Here is a 21291-nt window from a genome sequence, read left to right as displayed (position 1 = left end):
TGAAGAGGCTGAAACAGACACCCTTTCTGTAGTAATCATCTACAATACTGCTTCATTAAACCAGGCTCAGTATTCTCAACCATCTCCAATATTAATTACGTGCAAACAGGCCAGTGTGGCCCAGAGGTTATAACGGAGAACGGTCTAGAGCCAGGCTGCCCAGGTTGGTACCAGAGCTGTGTGATTTACTAGCCATGTGACCTGGGACCTCCCCTCCACGGCCTCTGTTTTTCTCATCTATAAGTGAGAATAATAATAGTATGTTTCATAGAGCTGTTGCAATGATTAAAAGAGTTAATCTATATAAAATGCTCAGAACTGTGCCTGGAACATAGTAAGCATCATATGTAGTTTGCTGTTGTTAAGACTAAACCTACCTCAGCCACTTAGGAAAAACTTGATCAATAAATAAAGGGTCATTACTATTAGCAGCAACAGTACTGCATGTACCACTAGAAGCCTATTCTCTGTACTACGCATCTCCCAGGATTGTTAGATTTAAAAACAAGGCCCCTAATGTACATTTCTGCAAATGAATGGATAGTGGCAATACTCAAAAACTCAACTGCTCTTGCTTAATGGGAGGTCTTGATTTTTTTCAAATTTTATGTACTTCAAGCACAGATCTGTTGTAGCTTACCAAGCTTACCCCAATAAAAAAATTCTTCAAGAATTTTCCCCCTTCGGTCCTGAACTGCCCTTGAAGTTACCATGCAGGCCTCTTTCTCCAGTTCTTTAGTCCCTTAGCAATCTGGCTACTACTACAGTCTCATCTTAAAGACGTTTTGTCAAAAGTCACCAATGGGGGGAAAAAAGTCACCAATGACTCAAAAACTGCAAGTTCAGATGACCTTTTCTCAATTCTTGTTGCACAGATCTTCCTGCTGCAACTGATCCTAAGGACAATTCTTTTTACATCCTTCTCAACTTTTAGGATTTCATGCTTTCCTGATAGCCCTACTCCTATTCTGGCTCTCCCTCTGGGGACTGCCTTCTTCCTCTCACCCTTTCACATTGCATTTCCCAAGGCTCACCCTAGCCTTAAAGCTCTGTGAGGTTACCCCATTCGCATCCATTCCATCGGGATGACTCCCAGTCTGTATCTTTAGACTCACACCTCCCATCTCCAAAATCTTCTAAGATCCAGACTTGTCTTCCCAAATACCTGCTGGAAATCCCTATCAATATACCTGGATTTCCCATCAGTACTAAGTCAACATGTCCAAAACCATGCTTGTCAGTGCTCTGCCTCTTGCTTCCCTCCATGGAACAGTTCACATCACGCACCATTAACAGTTCCGCCATGATCATATTCATTCACGTTTACGGATCTGGCATCATCTTTAGCTTTTCCTTTTCCTTTACCTCCTATATGCGATCTCACGCCAAGGTTTGGTTATTTCATCTCGGTAACAGTCCTCCCACTAATTCCACCATCTTGATTTCTACTACCACTGTCCTTAGTCAGGGCTTCGGTACCCCAAACCACTCTTCTGTAACAGCCTCCCTGACTTGCATCTCCAATCCATCCATTCTCTGCCGCTCGTGGGTCAGTATTCTAGTAGAATAGCTTTGGTAAGAAACCATTCCATCCAGGGGCACCTGGGTGGCTCTATCAGTTAAGCTTCTGACTCTTGATTTCAGCTCAGGTCATGATCTCAGGATTCTGAGATCAAGCCCCACATTAGGCTCCATGCTCAGCAGGGTCTGCTTGAGATTCCCTCCCTCTCCTTCTGCCCCTCCCTCTACTCATACATGCTTGTGCATGCACACTCCCCAAAAACATAAATAAATCTTAAAAAAATTTAAAGAGGAAACAAACCATTCCATCCATTGAAACCGCTACCTACAACTCACAACACAGACTGTTTTAGCTTCATTAAGGTTTTACTTAATCTAACCCCAATCCACCCTCCACTTTTCTTCTTCAGCCACCCTCTGTTCCAGTCTAATAAAACCATTATAATGTTGCCATTTCTCATAGCAGCACATCTCTTCGCGTGAATCCCTCTGTTCTTTCCACATTAACCACTAGCTCCTGCATAAAGTCCTCTAAACTATCCAGACAGAAGTAACCCTGAACCTCTTTTCAGTCTCCCAACATCCTTTACTGGTTCTGCTCATTTCTCCCGGGTTTTCTTCTTTTTCATAAATAGTACTTGCATCTTGCCCAGCTTTCCTCTACTAGATCATAAACCACCTTGGAATAGTACATATCTTATGTACTTTTGCATCCTCCATAAGAGCTAGCTCACATCACTAATAAATGAATGCTTGTTAATAGAGATTTTAGGAAAAAAGAAAAAACCAAGATATGGCAGTTTCATAAGAGCAGAACAACTGACCACATGGGAGCATAAATGTTTTACCCAAACTTAAAAAAAAAAAATTGTTTTTAATAGTTACTTCCTCAAGTACAACATTAGAATGGCAATGGCATGAGGATCCAACTCTTTAACAACCATACCAAGTGATTCAGGCTGTAGTTGCCACAAAACCTGATAAACCTTCAGTATTTCTAAGGGGATTACAGAAATAACACAGTAAATATTAAAAAGGACAAACTACTGATACATGCAACAACCAGCATGGATCTCAATGTCATTATGCTAAGTAAAAGAAGCCATGCACAGAAGACTACATACTGCATAAATCCATGTATATGAAATTCTAGAAAAGGCAAAACAGATGAGTAGTCGCCAGAGGCTGGGGATGGCAGGGGAGTGTGGGAAAACCTACGGCAAAGGAGCATATGGAACTTTCTGGAGTGATGGAAACACTCCATGTCACAACTGTGGCAAGAGTTACACCAGGGCATATATTTGTCAACATATATTCAATACACACCTAAATTGGTGAATTTTATTCTTTGTAAATAATGCCTCAAGAGAGCCAATCCCTGGTGGAAAAACCACCAAGTGAGCTGCTAAGCACCCCCCACCACCCCACCACAATATGTGCATTAAGGCATCAACAAGAGCTGTCTCTGAGCAGCAGAATCACAGGCTGATTTTGTTAATATTTGGCTCCCTTTTCCTCATTTTCTATAGTGAACAAGAATTACTTTTATAACCAGGCAAACAACAACAGAACCACAAACCAGGAACCCCACTTTATACAATAAATAAAACCCATGAAACTGTAATATTATATATACTAATTATTATATTAATATTATATATACTATTACATTATATATATTATAGAAAACCATTTATCAGCATTTTTACATGAGTGTAAAGTATCAAAAGTGCAAAAAAAAAAGATCCTGGGGCGCCTAGGTGGCTCAGTCGTTAAGTGGCTGCCTTCAGCTCAGGTCGTGATCTCAGGGTCATGCAACAGCCAATCCACATCGGGCTCCCTGCTCAGCAGGAAGCCTGCTTCTCCCTCTCCCACTCCCCCTGCTTGTGTTCCCTCTCTCACTGTCTCTGTCAAATAAATAAAATCTTTAAAAAAAAAAAAAAAGATCCTGAGGTAGCTTCCAAGTCAAAAATTAAGTTAATATTCAATATATCTCAAGTGATGAGTGTATATTATTATAGCTCATCCCTTCTGAAAAGTAACATCTCATGTCTGGCAAACAAGTCCATTAAGCCAAAAGTTGTATTTACCAGAATATCCTGTTCTTTAATTATGTCAAAGCACATGAGATGATCAAAGCACACATCCCATTCATTCTTTTATCTAAAATTTTATACCTTCAAGACAGTCAATAGGTTCATGATTAAGACGAGTATCTAATCATTCAACTCACTTAGAGTCCTCCTTTTCATCTTTTTCTTCTTCATCTTTTTTTTCCTCTTCTTTTTTTTCTGTTTTTTCTGCTTTATCTTCTTCTTTTTCTTCTACTTTTTCTTCTTGTGAGGGTCGGGCAATTTGCTGCTAGAATGAACCATCATTTGTCAAATTCAACATTAAAAGAAACAGCTCCTCAAACTGTGATGACAAATTACAATAAACACCTTTGCAAAAAAATTAATACACAATTACCTTATTGATCACTTACAATGTAATTAGGGGTAACATATTAAAAATTAGTCTAATACTCTTTAATAAATTCCATAGGTGTTGCTTAAAGGTGCACGTGGAATGCTCCTAGGGTCTGGACCCATCAGAGAGGTCAAAGTGTTAAGATTCCACTTAGAAATCTGAAATCGGAGTTGGTTCTGTTTCTGTAACTCCCACGTCTAATCTGTCACTCAAGCACTTCAATTCTACCTTAAAATTTGATAACATATAATTTACCCCTAGTATTAGATACCTAATATGCTTCCAACTTTTTCATCACTATGGACGGATACTACAAGAAACACTTTTATGCTTTTACTCTTCTGCGGGAACATTCACTTAAAGGAATAGTAGACAACTATGGTCATCATCAAGACTAAAGTAATCTGGAAAAATAGTAAGGAAATAATAGAGTAAAAAGAAGTAAAACACTCAAATATTTCTAAGCTATAATTACAACTCTATAATTAAAAATACGAACAAAGACAAGAAGAGAATACAATTAGAGACCCTTTTATCTTTGCCAAAATTGTGATTCTAAAAGAAAAGTGAGATTAAATTTGTGTTAATATTATTTTTATTTAATGCAGAAATCAAGACCACCTAACCTAAGTAGGTAGAACTGCCACTCGGCATTACAGGACACAGCCCCGTCTCATGTGTGCCTCTTCCAAACCCCTACCCTTCCTACACTGGTTGCTGCTCTGGACTCACCTAAAAATACCCAGCATTTCATGTCTTTGCCTGGAACACCCTATCTATCCCTCCTTGCCTAGTAAACTCCTACATATCCTCTGAAATTCAGTTCAAAAGGCTACATCCTGTGAAGCATTTCTTGATTTCCACAGAGAAGCTCCTGGTTCTGTCTCCCTAGCTTGCCACCTGCACGGGCCATATCTGCTTGCGGCACTTAGCACGGGGTGGCGCATACCTGATTATCAGGGTCTGTCTGGCTCCCTGCGTTACAATCTCCTCAAGGACAAGGACCCAGTCTTAATCATCTAAGTATCCCAAGTTCCTAGGAGACACCCGGACCTTAGAAGCCTCTGCATGTACCGGATACAGCCAGAACCAAGTTCCTTTATTCTGCTTATCTGAAAAGTTTTGTCCTCCCACCTCAATCTCTGATCCAGGCCAATGTCAATCTTGTCTCCTAATAACTGCCTGTCCTCTTACCTGTTCTGTCACCAGACAACATGAAGCACTCATTAATTTGACATAAAAGTTCCCTTAATTCTTAATACCATCTCAAAGTCTTCACCTACTCGCTAAATCTGGCTTTTTTCCTAAGATAACAAAGACCTTACTGGTCTCTCCAAGAGGTCCTATATTATGCCTTCTTCAAATCCACAAGGACATAAAAAAGAAATCTGTATCCTTCTTGCTCCCAAGTGCCACTTCCAGAATATTGCTGAACTGCAGTATTTTTAAAAATACTTCCTTTTTTCAAATTTCACAAAATCTACCTATGATGCCTTTTTTTTTTTTTCCCTCTTCTGGTGTTACGGATTGACTTCTCAGATACTCCTAAGAACAAATAAATGATTTTATCACATGGCTCATTATGCCCTGCCATTATTCTTCCAACTCTAAAATGTGTATCAGTGCCTTTTCTGTCAACATAATATCCTACAGTTGGAATACTCTGAGGTCATGCTCATTAAACTCCCCAAAGGTGAAGTCACTGGCAGGCACTGCTCTGCCTCCAAGATCCTGAAATCAGAAAATCTCCTGGACAACAACCACTCATGCCCCACCTATCCAACATTTTCATTGTTGTTGATCCTGCTATTTGTCCCCATCAGGATCCTTGGTCCCTTTATTCTACGAAATTTCACAGTCCATCAGGAAGAGCTGTATCTACTCTTCCACTCTGACCCCTCACTAAATCATTTCAATAACATGGTTCCCTCACTTGCTTTATCTGACTTCCCCAATTTCTCACCCTGGTAATTGCCAGTTTCCTTTGAGTATTTATTATTACTAGACAAAACTTAAAAATCAGAAAGACTTTCAAATGTACACTTTCCAACCGTGACTCGGTCTGCTTTACAACTGAGAATGTTTTACTCACCTTTGACTGACTCCCTAGGACACCACAGTGGTCACAAGACTGGTTTCAAATGCTAATATCCTCAAACCACCCACTTGCTACAAATGTAGCATCCATTAGTCATTCTGAATAAGCAAGATGGCACACTAACGATAAACTCTTATGCCCTTTGCCTAGCAAGTAGGCTGGAAAACCCAGAAAATGGTTTATAGCCCTAAGAAATGACAGGGAGGTATCAACTTGGCAGAAGAGAAGTTAAGAGTTTCACTGTTCTCTTGGACTTGGATGACACATATAACTCGTTTCCCTGACACTTTTCTATTCTAATGCCAACCAGTGTTCTGAAGAAACTAAGCAATCCCACACATTCCCAGCTGTCTGACATCCAGCCAACAGCTGACTTTACTCCCCCTTCCCTAGTGCCAGGGACTGAGAAGCAAGGTAACACCTGCTTCAATCAGGCAATGGGAAGATGAGGGCAGGATGTCTTTTGAAGCACAACCCCCAACTCTGCAGAAGGTGTGGACACGATCCCAAGAAATTGGCAGGGTTGCTAGACAGTCTCTAGAAGTGTGTGACAGCTGCAGAGCACACCCTCCACCCCCATCAAAGTAGTATCCACACTGACCAGGCAGCAGTGGGTGGGGAGGGAGAGCCAGGGGCAGGCCAGAGTGTGCAACCAGCATCTACCTTCGGGTGATGTGCACGGAGAGCCATTGCAACGCCTGCCACGGGCAGTAAAGAGCGTAAGGAGGGCGCCTGGGTGGCTCAGTCGTTAAGCGTCTGCCTTCGGCTCAGGTCATGATCCCAGGGTCCTGGGATCGAGCCCCGCATTGGGCTCCCTGTTCGGCGGGAGGCCTGCTTCTCCCTCTCCCACTCCCCTTGCTTGGGTTCCCTCTCTGGCTGTCTCTCTCTCTCTCTATCAAATAAATAAAATCTTTAAAAAAAAAAAAAAAAAAAGAGCGTAAGGAATAACCTCCGATGTTCCCAAGAAGTGATCGCAACTGCCTGTGTTTCAGGCAAATCTGTAAAGGGAAGTGCCAATCCCCACGGTCTGGGATGGAGGTTATAAGTTACAGCCCTGACACCCTGCAGTAGGTTGGCTGGAGTAGAAGTCCGCAGTTTCAAAAGGAAAGTCATCCAAAGATCCCCTAATAGAGGCACCCCAACAGCTTCCTGTCCAGGTTTCTCCCTCCTTAAGCCTAGTACTTCTTAAGTCAATTAAAAAAAGTTTCATTCTGGGGCGCCTGGGTGGCTCAGTTGTTAAGCATCTGCCTTCGGCTCAGGTCATGGTCCCAGGGTCCTGGGATCGAGCCCCACATCGGGCTCCCTGCTCGGCGGGAAGCCTGCTTCTCCCTCTCCCACTCCTCCTGCTTGTGTTCCCTCTCTCACTGTGTCTCTCCTCTGTCAAATAAATAAATAAAATCTTCAAAAAAAAAAAAAAGTTTCATTCTGTTAGGGAGGATCTCATAACATAAAACATGTCTGCCGAACAACAAACTATGCACTATAAATGTGAGACTACATTAGAAAACAAAATAAAAATCCAAATGAGAAAAATGAAACATTTTATGTATTTCTTTCTTTTTTTTTTTTTTAAGATTCTTATTTATTTATTTGACAGAGAGAGCACAAGCAGGGGGAGCGGCAGGCACAGGGAGAAGCAGGCTCCGGCTAAGCAGGGAGCCCAATGTGGGACTCCATCCCAGGACCCTGGGATCACGACCCCAGCTGAAGGCTGATGCCCAACCAACTGAACCACCCAGGCACCCCATTTTATGTATTTTGTAACAATAAATGAAGAACAAGGAAATTTCAACAGTCCTCTATAGCAAGATCCAAAGACAGTTAGTTTATGCTGAGATTTATTTCTACTATATCTGACTGAATATCTAACACTTATATATATTCTATATGTATTTGTTAACATGCTCGAATCTTTAGAAAACAGATAACTGAATTCCCACTCGGTAGATGATGAAGTTGCCAAGAAATAAAATGACTAAATTTAAGAGCAAGCATCTAATGAACTAAAAACATACAAGAGGGCGCCTGGGTGGCTCAGTTGGTTAAGCAACTGCCTTCAGCTCAGGTCCTGATCCTGGAGTCCCGGGATCGAGTCCCACATCGGGCTCCCCGCTCGGTGGGGAGTCTGCTTCTCCCTCTGACCCTTTCCCCTCTCATGCTCTCTCTCACTCTCTCTCAAATAAATAAATAAAATCTTTAAAAAAAATAAAAAAATAATAAAAACATACAAGAGACAAAAAGAATGAGGTCCTACTTTAGCCATTTAGTTGTTTGTTTTTAAAGGTTTTATTTATTTATTTGACAGAGAGAGAGAGAGAGAGACAGAGATAGAACACAAGCAGGGGGGCAGCAGAGGCAGAGGGAGAAGCAGGCTCCCCATGGAGCAGGAAGCCCGATGCAGGGCTCGATCCCAGGACCCCGGGATCATGACCTGAACTGAAAGCAGACACTTAACTGGCTAAGCCACCCATGTGCCCCGAGCCATTGAGTTTTTTAAATATCTCAGGCAGTAAACAGAAAATATCCTATCAAAATATACTGAAGAACTAACCTTTAAACCAACTGAATCTGAGACTAGTTTCCCGAAGAGTGAAAACTGTCAATCACAACACATCATCGTGAAGGTGACACAGGCAATAGTTCTACCATTTATTGGGCGCGCCCTTTGTCCCAGATACGACACTCCAGGGACCTCACACACACAACCAGTTCTCACGTTAACCCTGCAAGGTAATATTACTGCTTCCACGCTCACAGATGTGGAAACCAAGGCTCAGCAAGTGAAGGGACACATCTAGGCTTACATGGATAGAAAGAGGCAGAGCATTTTTGGGTCTAAAGCTCTTTCTGTTATAACCAACTTTCTAAACATGCCTAAAACAGTCTGCCTATTGTCTAACAATTCAGTCAGAAACTTTCCCAACTTCAAACATTACTACATTTACCTAAGTATATGCTTTCTCAATACCTCTGGGGAATAAAAAACATGCTGACATATTTAAAGAGGAAGATGTTGTCAGAATGAAGGAAGAGTACAAATCCTTGTGAAAGGTAATCAAGTATTTGGAAATGAAGAATGTGGCTTCTAAACAGTGACTTGCTTTATTGTAGGTCACTAGCAAGTACCACAGTCCACATTAATTCTAGCTGCATAGTGACAGACTTATTAGATGGGAGTTTATGCTGGAAGGTAAGAATTTACCTCTAACAAAAATGTTAGGGCGCCTGGGTGGCTCAGTTGGTTAAGCGACTGCCTTCGGCTCAGGTCATGATCCCGGAGTCCCTGGATCGAGTCCCACATCGGGCTCCCTGCTCGGCAGGGAGTCTGCTTCTCCCTCTGACCTCCCCCCTCTCATGTGCTCTCTCTCAAATAAATAAATAAAATCTTTAAAAAAAAAAAAAAATGTTACACATAGAATCATATTACTACTTGGCATGTTACATATAATTCTAGATCCCATATAGTAACACTGAGGAGTGGCCTTTGGCTTCTGATCTTCGACACATATTCATTGCTTCAACTAAAACTTACAAAGAACCACACTCACTCTTGTCACGGGATGCTAGTAAGTTGAACTATGAAATGGTTTCAACAGTATCCAACAGAATTTTGAGTTACTTTTGCCAACAGTAATCTTTGAACACAAGTCTAACAAAAATATGATTATCTGTCTCATTTCCCTATGATTCTAAGGTTAAACTCCTTTTCAGAGGAAATAATATGCAAGGTTCCCTATAGCAACAGCAGGTTAAAAATCAGACCTCACAAGCTTGGAATCTCTCTCCACAAACAGCACACACTATACATTCATGTGCTGAAATAACAATGACTTCCTATGGGTAAGAGGTCGGGAGGGGAGGATGGGTGAAGCAATCAAATAAAAACGGAAAGGATCAGGCATAAACTTCAGCAGAACTCTACAGCGTCTTGAAATAAACTTGCCCTGATTGCTTTGGAATTACCTAAGGTAATTCCTACTGATTCAAACTTGATTGGATAATAGAGCAATAAAGTGATTTTCAAATTAGTTGGATCTCTATTATCTACCAGGGTAAAATCAAGACACACCAATTTAGAAATTCTTTACTTGTAACTAGTTCTTTAAAAAAAAAAAACCTTTCTAAACTTTTTTCTATATAGCAAATTCTACATACCCGACCCAGATCTGTTTCCTAAACTCCAGACTTCTACATCTAACTGCCCCCTTTATATCTCCACTTGGACATATGTACCTGAAATTCAGCACGTCCCAACTTCCCCCCCCCTCAATCTGCCACCCCCTCAGTCACGCCTACACAGTAAATGGCAATCCCATTAGCCGAAACTTGGGTTATCTTTGATAACTGTCCTTGAATCCCCCACAATCAACCCATCAGCAAAACCTGTTCACCTTCCCTTCAAAACTACATCCAGAAATGGACAGGTTCTCTGCACCTCCCCCGCTAGAGTCTAGTCCAAGCCACTGGGAGGATTAACGTAACCTCCTAACTGGTCTCCCTTACAATCTAGTCTCAACAGAGCAGGCAGAATGATCCTGTCACAACTAAAATCTGATACTATTCTGCTCAAAAGTCCAATGGCTCCTCCTCTGGTTTGATATCAGTTCTAATGTCATTCAGTTCTATATAAATGAGCCCTTAAACCGACACCACCTAATTTCAGAAAAACCTGTCCACCTATTTTGACACAAACAGAATGAAGTACACAAGCAATTAAGAAACAGAGATAAGATTCTTCCGGTCTGAGATGGTGCTGTATTTCCATCATTCAATCCCCTCCTCTCCCAAATTCCCAGTGAAGCAATCAGAGAAATATACAACTAGAGAAAAAAATCTTCAAGGTAATAACTTAAAAGCTACTGTGGGAAGGACTAGACTGATGGAAAGGCTGACCAACCCCAACCTGAGCCAACTTGGGGACAAACATACGAAGGTTCAGGTCAAGGTGAGAGCACATATGGACAATCTCAGTTCTGTTAAATGCACTCTGGGACATGCTAGAGGTGTGAGCACGTAGAACAAGAATGTGCAGAAGAAAACTCTAATATGGCTGGAACTTAACAAGAACGAGTGTGCCACACAGAACAGTGAGATGGTGTACCAGATAACTTTAGGACAGAAAACCAATGTTTCAGAGTAACAGAGACATTCCCTGTCACACAGAATTTCCTGCTAGAGCTTTCTCCTCTATCATCACAAGCAACAGACTGCTAATCCTGCAAATGTAAGATATGACAAATAGCAAATTATTCCCTTACATTATCGGGGACTGAAAATTTTAAACAATTTATAAATATAAAACATGTAATTTCTAAAAATTAAGTTCCATTAAAGTTACAAATACTAGTTTAATAAGGAACAAAGCTATTGTTAAAAATCTGTAGCTGAAACTTGTTGAAAACGCAGACAGGCTCTAGCATCTCTAGCTAGAAGAGCTTGATTCCACCTTCTCCGTGGGAAGACCTGGCACCTTTGATGGAAGTTTTTTTTTGAGTTTTTTAAGATTTTATTTATTTATTTGACAGAGAGAATGAGAGACAGAGAGCATGAGAGGGAGGAGGGTCAGAGGGAGAAGCAGACTCCCTGCCGAGCAGGGAGCCCGATGCGGGACTCGATCCCGGGACTCCAGGATCACGACCTGAGCCGAAGGCAGTCGCTTAACCGACTGAGCCACCCAGGCGCCCGATGGAGCAGTGTTTGCCGCCTCACTGACAACATCTGATTTGCTCCCCATCAGGCAGGAACTCTTCCTGGAGCTCCACAAGCATCCCTCGCTCTGTGTCTACAGTAGCAGCCCCATCACCGTATAAGCGCGCTCTTCCTCCCTCCCGATCCTTGTCGGCGCTCCGCCCACCTCTCTGTTCCCCTTGGTAAGCACACCTTCCGGACAAGGGCACATCTGTACTACCGCCCCTCGCGCACCTTCCACATCCACCTTCCACTCACTGCGATCTTATTTCTGGCCCCCTCAACAACCACTGAAAATGCACGCCCGGGGCACCTCAGCTTTCTCCACCTCTAGCAGCATTTCACGCAGTTGGCTTGTGAAACACTGCATGTACTTTGACCAAGAAACACCGTTTCCGAAGAATACGGAATCACATCCCGTGAGGCAATAGTATTCTGTAGGAAACAATGACCCCGGAAACACAAACAGGTCACGGCTACCCATAATGAAGCCTGGGTCAGCGTGTATCTGGTGAGCAGGGTGGCTAAGGAAAGAAAGGGTGGCTGTGCAGGGAACTGAGGAGAGATCTAGGAAGGCTGGTGGGCAGTGAGCAGCTGTGCAAGTTCACGCACGCGATTCCAAATCCCAGGATGAATCTGGGCGCGGACAGCAACGGCGTTCACATCGTCCCAGCAACCACACTGGTAAAGCACCCGTGAGCTGTGACAGCTGCTGATCGGTTATTGGGGGGAAAACAGTTGTTAATGTACTGAACTGCAACTGTGAAAACGTACGCTGCACTGTATTAAAAACTGTCTTTTAAGATCAAGTGCTTTTACTGAGTAAAAACTATCTAAACTCCAGAAATGAAGTTACTCTGAAACAAAATCAGGCCCCAGTATTTGGGTAAATCAGCCTCTACGCTCATTACCACACTACATTTCTCTATATTTCTTACGTGTTCTACCTGCCCCCTCCTCAGACAAAAGGACTGTTAAGACAGTGAATGAAATGAGGTGTCATGGGTCCCATTCTGTACGTTATCACTGTTAACGCTGACAGGCACAATTTAGATAACATGGAAGTACAGAACTTTTCTCACTGATTTTATCATACCATAAACTTACAGTACATTCACAACAGATGATGTTACACATTAAATATATATTAGTTTTGAAATAATAACATGTTCATAACATCCTCATTATTTAATGAAATGTCAATTCCTAAAATACACATGATTAAATACAAGGCCCTGGTTATACCATTTTTTTTCTCCATATCTCCACCCTGAAACACAGTAATGAAACATACCTGGTTTCTTCCTCTGCGTTTTCCATAATTCCTTCTTACTAGGGCTTTATAATTCTCATTTTTCTTGGTTAAGTAGTAATATAAAACACAATCAGGAACACTCTATCAGGAAAAAAAATTATTTTTTAGAAGCCAAAGAAATAACATTTTTTAAGCAACACTTTCAAGGGAAATCTCTGGTATTCTCAAGGTATAAATTGAAGAGCAACACACAGCTAGCATTTTAAGGGATATCTAGGCTGTAAAAATATATACATTATATCGACTATTTTAATGGACAATTATAGTAATCTTAATCCAAGTTACGTAAAAGATACCAGGAACTATCAGAAACATCCAAGCACTTCCTTATTAAGCAGTAACTAAATTCTCTTTCTTGTTGCATATATGTAAATATTCAAAATGTCTCTTTTTTAAATATGTTGCTTAAAAACACTACATCCAATCCATTGTGGAAAAAAAAAAATGAGGGAGAATCAGGACTCTGATATTTTAATCAGAAATTCAGTAAGGTTCAAAAAGCATTGTAATCTATGTGTTTTTAGGGAAATATAGTATAGTATCAAGTCGTTTTTTGTTAATCATGAAAATTAGACTGTGTTCTGTGCTTATGATCTGTTACGTAATTATAAATATCACTATATTAGTCACCTAAGAATCTTTCCTGTATCAAGCCCTCTATAAAAATCAGTTCTATTTAACTACCTCTGTGTATTAGAGCACAAAAACTTCAAAGTAGCGAACATCACAAACCTATAAACATTCTCAATGCAAACCATTTCTTACCTTCCTTTCCAAGTAGGATGCAATTAGTCCAAAGTTTTTTGGATGCTGGATAAACCTGAGTAAAAAAAGGGAAAACAAACAAACACATACACACATACACACAAACATTTTAATGACTTAAAAGGGGGGGGGGGACCTCGGGAACAGAACTATTAGTACAGACTACTTCCTGGTGACCCCTAACTGCCAACCTGAGAAACAACCACAGAATCGCTGGAGTCTTTTAAGGGCATAGATTCCTGGGCACCATCCACCAGGAACTGATGGGACTGGCCTATGGTAGGGCACAGAAACCTGTACTTTTAAAATGCACCCCCAAGTGAATGAGACACCACCCAAGTTTGGATACCACGCTTAACATGACTCCATAACCCCAGTTCTCATCTGTGACCGATCCTCCCATCTATAAGCTTATGGGAAGGTCATAGCAAATCTATATTCTCTACTTTCCACAGTATCCATCCAAATGCCAAAAAGGGGCCAAGGTTTTGGGGAAACGGTTCAATTTACAAGTGAATGCCAAATACTTTTCACGAATTTATGTAAGCTTCTATGAGAAAATAATTAAAAGTTTAAATTACTTGTCCTTAAAGATCTCCTTCTCGTGGTCAGTCCAAACATTCATAAACTGCCTATCTTTATAAACCTTCATAGGGTCCTCCATGAGCCCGTTCATGTTGATAAACTTGACCCGTCTCTGTTCTGCATCAAACATCATAGGCGGGATCACAGAAAGCTGCCGCATTTGTTTCTCATTATTCTGCAAAAGAAAGTAAACATCATTTACAAAGAATAAAATTTAAAGAGGGCTATAGACCAGCTACCCTAATATACGCCGGAAGAACCACATGCGTAGTTTCATGTGTCAGTAGCATGTGGTAATTACTCATATATCTAATAAATATTCATTAAATGAATCGTAGGCAGAGGGTATACACATTATGTTTTTATATCCCACTCCTACAATTCGAGAAGAGTTCTTTACTTAAAAGAAATAGATACTTCAGATAGTAACATTTTAGACCTAAAGGACACAAAGAAATGCCAAGTTCATTGAAGTAATAATCTTATGAAACATTTAATTATATTAATACAGTCTCATTTTTAAAAGTCTTAACATCATTTTAGAGAATAAATCTTAATGTCATTTTGGAGACCAATGAATAGGGGGAAAAAACAGGCACCCAAATCTTAAGGACAGTGATTTTAAATTAAACTCACGTGTGAAATACTTCTTGCTAATCTTATGCAATCTTTCCACTGAAAATTGAAGACTATTATCCGTAAAATTTCAACTAAAACTTCGTTACATCTATACAGTCGGTTTTTCCCGAAGTTCAATTTAGTAAGTTCATGAGCACAAATTTCTATGAAAAAATTCACCAAAACTACAGGTATTGACCTCAACACAAAGCTAGGTTTTTTCCTACTCATGGAAGTGGATACTGTCTTACAGTCAAGTCCTTACAAAGTGTCAAATTTTATGGGGTAGTCTCAGTCAATCTGAACACCAAAGCATGATTTGGGGCAGACACATGAGCTTGAGTCACCTCAACTGGTCCTAGTTTTGGATGCTTACAGATGTGCCCTAATGGAATCAGTCAAAAAGCAAGCAAAAAAAATTAACATAGATTTAGTCATCACTGCAGGGATTATGAACACAAGTTTGTTTTTTTTTTATTATGTTATGTTACTCACCATACATTACATCATTAGTTTTTGATGTAGTGTTCCATGATTCATTGTTTGCGCATAACACCCAGTGCTCCATGCAGAACGTGCCCTCTTTAATACCCATCACCAGGCTAACCCATCCCCCCACCCCCTTCCCCTCTAGAACCCTCAGTTTGTTTCTCAGAGAAGTTTTAAAATATATAGCAATTTAGTAATTTCTTTGATCATTACTTAAGGAGACCACCACATTCAAATAAGCAAGACCTTCAGAATTCAGAGATGAGATTTTCTGGTGTTGTGTTGTGTTGTTTTTTTTTTTTAATTGAAGTATAGTTGACACCAGAGATGAGGTTTTTATTTTTTATTTTTTCAGAGATGAGGTTTTTAAAAAACAAGTATATAAAATCAAAACCAGAACTAAATAGGAGGTGGCTTTTGGACCAACCTTTAGAGATAGTTTGAACACAACTCAGAAGACTCATGTTAGGGACTGGAATTTATTTTTATTCAGCGTGGATTTATTGATGCCATATCATCTCTGTCTCCCAGGCTCTGGGGCTAGAAAGCACACTTTGGGGTACCCACTAGCACCTCAGGTCCACCTCAGATGAAATCTCTCCGGTCAGTCTGCTCCTACACATCTCTGATTCAGGCTCTTGTTTTCATGTTAACAGCCTCCTCACATCTCTTTTAGGCCTCCCTGCTGCCAAAGCCATCCATGTAAGATGCCAATCTGATCATGGGATTGCGTGGTGTAAAACCTTCAGTGGTTGGCCAGTCTTTGGAACAGTCCAAACTCTATAAATGTTCCCTCGTTTATGTACAAATAAGCCCTTAGTTCCTGGGGTATGAGGCTAAAATGCCTGAATAATCAATGAATTAAAAAACTAAGTCAAGGGGTGCCTGGATGGCTCAGTCGTTAAGCGTCTGCCTTCGGCTGAGGTCATGATCCCAGGGTCCTGGGATCGAGCCCCGCATCGGGCTCCCTGCTTCTCCCTCTCCCACTGCCCCTGCTTGTGTTCCCTCTTCTCGCTGTGTCTCTCTCTGTCAAATAAATAAAATCTTTAAAAAAAAAAAAAAAAAACTAAGTCAATTAATTACCTCCTGCTCAGAGAGTCCATCAATAATTTCAGAAATTTCATGCTCGCTCCTAGCAATGGTGGCTGAAAGACCAGCTCCCCTCTGCCCAACTCTAAATATAAGAAAGAAATTATAAATATAGTTAAAGGCCATTTATAAAGAAGATATCAATTAAGTTACTTTTATATACAATACTCCTCTGAATGGGACTTTCTTAACCAACTAGAAGTCAGAAAACAAATGCTACTGAGCCACTACTTTTAAGTAATATGCCTGAAGATTAGAATTCTATAGAAGAATGATTAAAACGTTGAGATTAGGGGCTCCTGGGTGGCTCAGTCGTTAAGCATCTGCCTTCAGCTCAGGTCATGATCCCAGGGTCCTGGGATCGAACCCACATCGGGCTCCCAGCTCGGCGGGAAGCTGCTTCTCCCTCTCCCACTCCCCCTGCTTGTGTTCCTGCTCTCGCTGTCTCGCTCTCTGTCAAATAAATAAATAAAATCTTTTTAAAAAAATAAAAATAAAATGTTGAGATTAAAATTTAAAGGTTACATGTCCAAGTTCAAACGGTAGAACAACTTATGGGAAACTTCTGGAAAACCACAGGTATTGGAGACATTTCCATTTCAAATAGCAGTCTTTCCCTTCCAGAGTAGAGGACAGCTGACTTAGAAAAATACATTAAATATTTTTTACAGAGGGGAAAAAAACAACAACCATCTCCCTCATAAAGACTTAATCGTGATTAAAGAATTAAAGCTTACATATAATCTTATAAGAGATAGTGGAGAAGAAATCTAAAGCTTTTACTTTTACAAAATACTTGCTCCCTAAAGTAAAACCAAATCAGAAACTACCAATATCAAAGAACTTCTTAATTAGCCATCTATTTAATACTGTTTAGTCATGTTGGCAGGTAATGAAGAACTAAGAAATAGTCAAGTCTATTCTTTTTAACTGTCATTTCTGAAGGAATAGGTATTTTCAAGAACAGAATAATTAATTTCAAAATACTCATTTAAACTTAGATTGAACAGCGTTAAGTATAAAAAATTAATATTAAATTCACCAAGACATAATCTTTGCTAGCTGATAATGAAGTTTTATATTCAAAATGAAAGGTTCTTTATGAACTTTCTTAAGATCAGATTCAGGTAACATTAACACCATGAGAGAGCAGGAGTGGGACTCTGTCAGAGAGAAAAGAGCATAGCCATTAGCCAGGAGACGAGCACAGCCATTAAACATCAAACGACTTACCGCTGAAATCTTTCTTGTTGTTCTCTTTGTTTTCGAATTTCTGGAAACTGCTTTTCATAGTATTCCCTTGTTTTGCTTTCTTTAGCTTTCCTCCGGGGGTTATTTTCTATTCTGTCCACTTTTTTCTCCCATGCCTCCATGAGCTGATCATAACGTTGGCAGATTTTTTGTTCCTATTAAATACCCGCAGCAAATTAATAATTAAACTAAACTCTATCATTCTGACAAACCTAATACTTTAAAGTAAATGTTACTTCTTAAGGCTAGTCAGCAGTACATTTGGCCTAGGACTCAACTGTGAATGAAAAGCTGTTCTTGATCTGAAAGACGAGAGAGAGAAAAGAGCTCTGTTTCCTACAAAGATCAGCATATAAAGCATATTTTGGCTAGTTTTTTTTAGTTAACATTAAGACTAACATAGATTAATTAATTAATGAGCTACCACTGGTAGCTGACCAGCTACTTTCACTATTTTCCTGATAAAAATATATGTCTTCATTGTCAAAAAAAAAAAAAAAATGGAGGGGCGCCTGGGTGGCTCAGTCGGTTAAGCGGTTGCCTTTGGCCCATGTCATGATCCCAGGGTGCTGGGATCGAGCCCCGCATCAGGCTCCCTGCTCAGCGGAGAGCCTGCTTCTCCCTCTCCCTCTGCCTGCCTCTCTGCCTGCTTGTACTCTCTCTCTATCTCTCTGTCAAATAAATATTTAAAAAAAAAAAAAAAAAGGAAATTAGTAATAGAAACATGTGAATAGTTCAAAATCCCAATCACCCAACGGCAAATATACTGACATTTTGGTGTTTTCCTAACAATCTGTCAGAGAAAACACTCATGCTTTAACCATTCCTCTACTCCTGGAGGCTTTGATTACTTGAAGGTTTTTGTTATTATAAATAATGCTATCTAATAAACATTTTTGACAGTCTGGAAAAGGCAGAAATTGGTTGTACTTTATGATAAAAAGAAATGCAGTGAACTACACGGAACCAAGAATTAATCCTTTTAGAGAAATGAGTAATGTATGATCTCATTTTTTAAACAGAGAGGCAAGAAGCCTCCATTATGAGCATAGAACTGTGAACGTGTCAACAACACAAGGATAGAAAAAGGTGTAGAAGGACTCACGAAAAACCATTAACATTGGTCCCTTCAAGAAAGTGGCAATAGAGAGGAGAATATTATCCTCCTCACGATCTGTGCCACCCCCAGACGCTTCCCATTCTTTTCAACTCCCAGGTGTCTTCTGTGTCCTTCACTTTCTCCATCTCTAGCTAGCTCCTCAGTCCAGGCCAACATCATCCCTTACCTACATCAAAGTAAGAGCCTCCGAACTGTCTCCCAGGCCTTCTTAATGGTGGAGCCAGAAGCACATTCTTAAAATACAAACCTGAACGTTTCACTTCTCAGTTCAAACACTTAAAAGATGCCCTCAGGACCGAACCCAAAGTCCTGTAGGCGGACCTCCTAGGTGCGACCCGGCCCTCTTGCCTCAGGAGCCTCATTTCTGCTGCGCTCCCAGCAACCTGCCACCCTCCCTCCACCTCCCAGACCTTCATTTCAGCGGCTCCCTATGCCTGCGCAGACTTCCAGAGTTTCTCGTTGTCCTGCAAACTTCCCTTTATGATTCATCCATGGGGCATTAGCTGTCCCTCCTGTATGCTCCCACAGTCATCTGTATGTCCCTTCCCACGGTGTGATTACGATACTCTAACTGCCTGTGACTCATCTGCCCCCAATTACATTGTATGCTTCAAGGGTTAAAACCATAAGGCTATCTTGCTCACCTTTGTAGAATAATACATGGACAGAGTAAACAGCCAATAAATATTTATTAAATCAGTGAACACGTAAATGTTATAACTAAAGACTCTGTGAAGCATGAAAACAAAGTCTATGCTTCTATGTTTGCATCACCAGACATTAAATGACCACAATTATAACAAAATTACTGGATAGGAAAAAAAATGCTTTAGTAGTTTCTTATTTAATATTTGTATGTTTTTGGCAAAAACAAAAACAAAAAACATTAATTTAAAGATAGTATCTGAAGGACCAGACTGGCAAATTACATTGGAAGTTATGTATCAAGTAAAAGCCACTGACTCTTGAGCTTTAAAATTCATTTAACTGTCATGTCATTAAATATAAAGTACATGGCTCATTTTTGATGTGAATTAAAGAACATCATTTATCTGGTAAGCAACTGACTTTAAATGAATCAACAGTCTGTCTAAATTTAGTCTGAACATATCATGAAAAGAAGTATACTGGCATTATATTTTCTGTAGTTTCATTTCCGTGAACATTAGAACCACAAAACTTCTGGATGCAAGTCATATAATAAATATGAAAAAGAATGTGAATTTCAAAAAGCTGAACTTTAGCTGACCCGGTTCCTAATAAAGAAAGAGCAGTAATGTCTACTCAGCATGACTGTAACTTACCCACATTGGTCTGAGGGTTTGAGAGACTAAATGTTGATCATCCTATTTCTCTTTCATATTCTTTTTTAACTACTCACCATTTTCTTTATTTTGGCTAGATGAAAATGCTATACACAGATGACCAAAGAAATTATTTTGATAATGATATTAAATGTCATTCGCTGCTAGAATTGGATTTATATTTAAGTCATCCCTATAGTTACTTTCTAAATCGGCAGCCTTTTCTCAAACATAATCAAAAACCATTCTCACTAATAAAGGGAAAGTAAATGCCTAAATGAGCATGAATGGGAAAGTTGTACAAATTTCAGTTAAAGGATAGGACCTCACCCTTTGTTTTCTTGCATGATTTCTTCTTTTAAAAAATAAAATGAGTTTTTTCCTCATCACCTGGTTTCTAGAAGAGAAAAATATGGTTGTATGACATTAAGAAAAAGCACAATTTAATAATGCATTCACTTTTTTTTTTTTTTTCAGAGACACTGAAAAACAAGCAAAGATCACTTAGGAATATCTGATGTAATCAAAGTTAATCTTAATTTTTTTCACCCTGCAAAATAAGACTTTTGCAATAATTAGAACTGACTAAAATTCCTTCCACTCTCCAGCAAGATTTTATACAAATAGTTCATTTTAAATTATTACGTCCAAGTATAAGGCAAATAGTTTCAAGTTATAATTACACAGTCACTGATTCTTCTCAAGAACTCTGGTGATATAAACATCTCTGTGCACTCTTGGAGGAGGGGAGGTAGAAGAGAAGGAAAGGCTTTTAAAGTTACCTCCCTACCTCAGGTATGGTGCTGACCTCCTTTCTATGAGAACGTATACCAACACAGAGAGAGGGGACTTGTGCTTTTACACAGAAGGTTTCCTTCCGTCACAGAAATGACACAAACCACACTAAGAAGTCACGGAGGGCAATGTGACAAGACAGGAAGACTTCTCTTATATCTTAATGAAACAGTTACACTTTTTA

General features: G+C 40.0%; 1 protein-coding gene across 2 annotated transcripts in view; it reads right to left on the bottom strand.

Annotated features, from left to right (window-relative positions):
• The window catches only part of NCOR1 (nuclear receptor corepressor 1), a 156162-nt gene that overhangs the window by 66375 nt on the left and 68496 nt on the right, over window positions 1–21291 (bottom strand). Inside the window, exons 9-15 of one of the 2 annotated variants that reach the window (XM_044921534.1) lie at window positions 20643–20709; window positions 17871–18043; window positions 16632–16722; window positions 14438–14616; window positions 13857–13911; window positions 13071–13172; window positions 3755–3882 (exon numbers count right to left, since the gene is read on the bottom strand). In XM_044921534.1, coding sequence (XP_044777469.1) covers window positions 3755–3882; window positions 13071–13172; window positions 13857–13911; window positions 14438–14616; window positions 16632–16722; window positions 17871–18043; window positions 20643–20709 — 795 coding nt within the window. The remainder of the gene's footprint in view (window positions 1–3754; window positions 3883–13070; window positions 13173–13856; window positions 13912–14437; window positions 14617–16631; window positions 16723–17870; window positions 18044–20642; window positions 20710–21291) is intronic. The other variant, XM_044921535.1, reaches the window with a different exon arrangement.

The sequence above is a fragment of the Neomonachus schauinslandi genome, chromosome 15 (assembly GCF_002201575.2).
Source record: "Neomonachus schauinslandi chromosome 15, ASM220157v2, whole genome shotgun sequence".
NCBI lineage: Eukaryota > Metazoa > Chordata > Mammalia > Carnivora > Phocidae > Neomonachus > Neomonachus schauinslandi.
The sequence above is the reverse complement of the archived record's forward strand: the minus strand, read 5'-3'. Positions and strand labels throughout refer to the sequence as shown.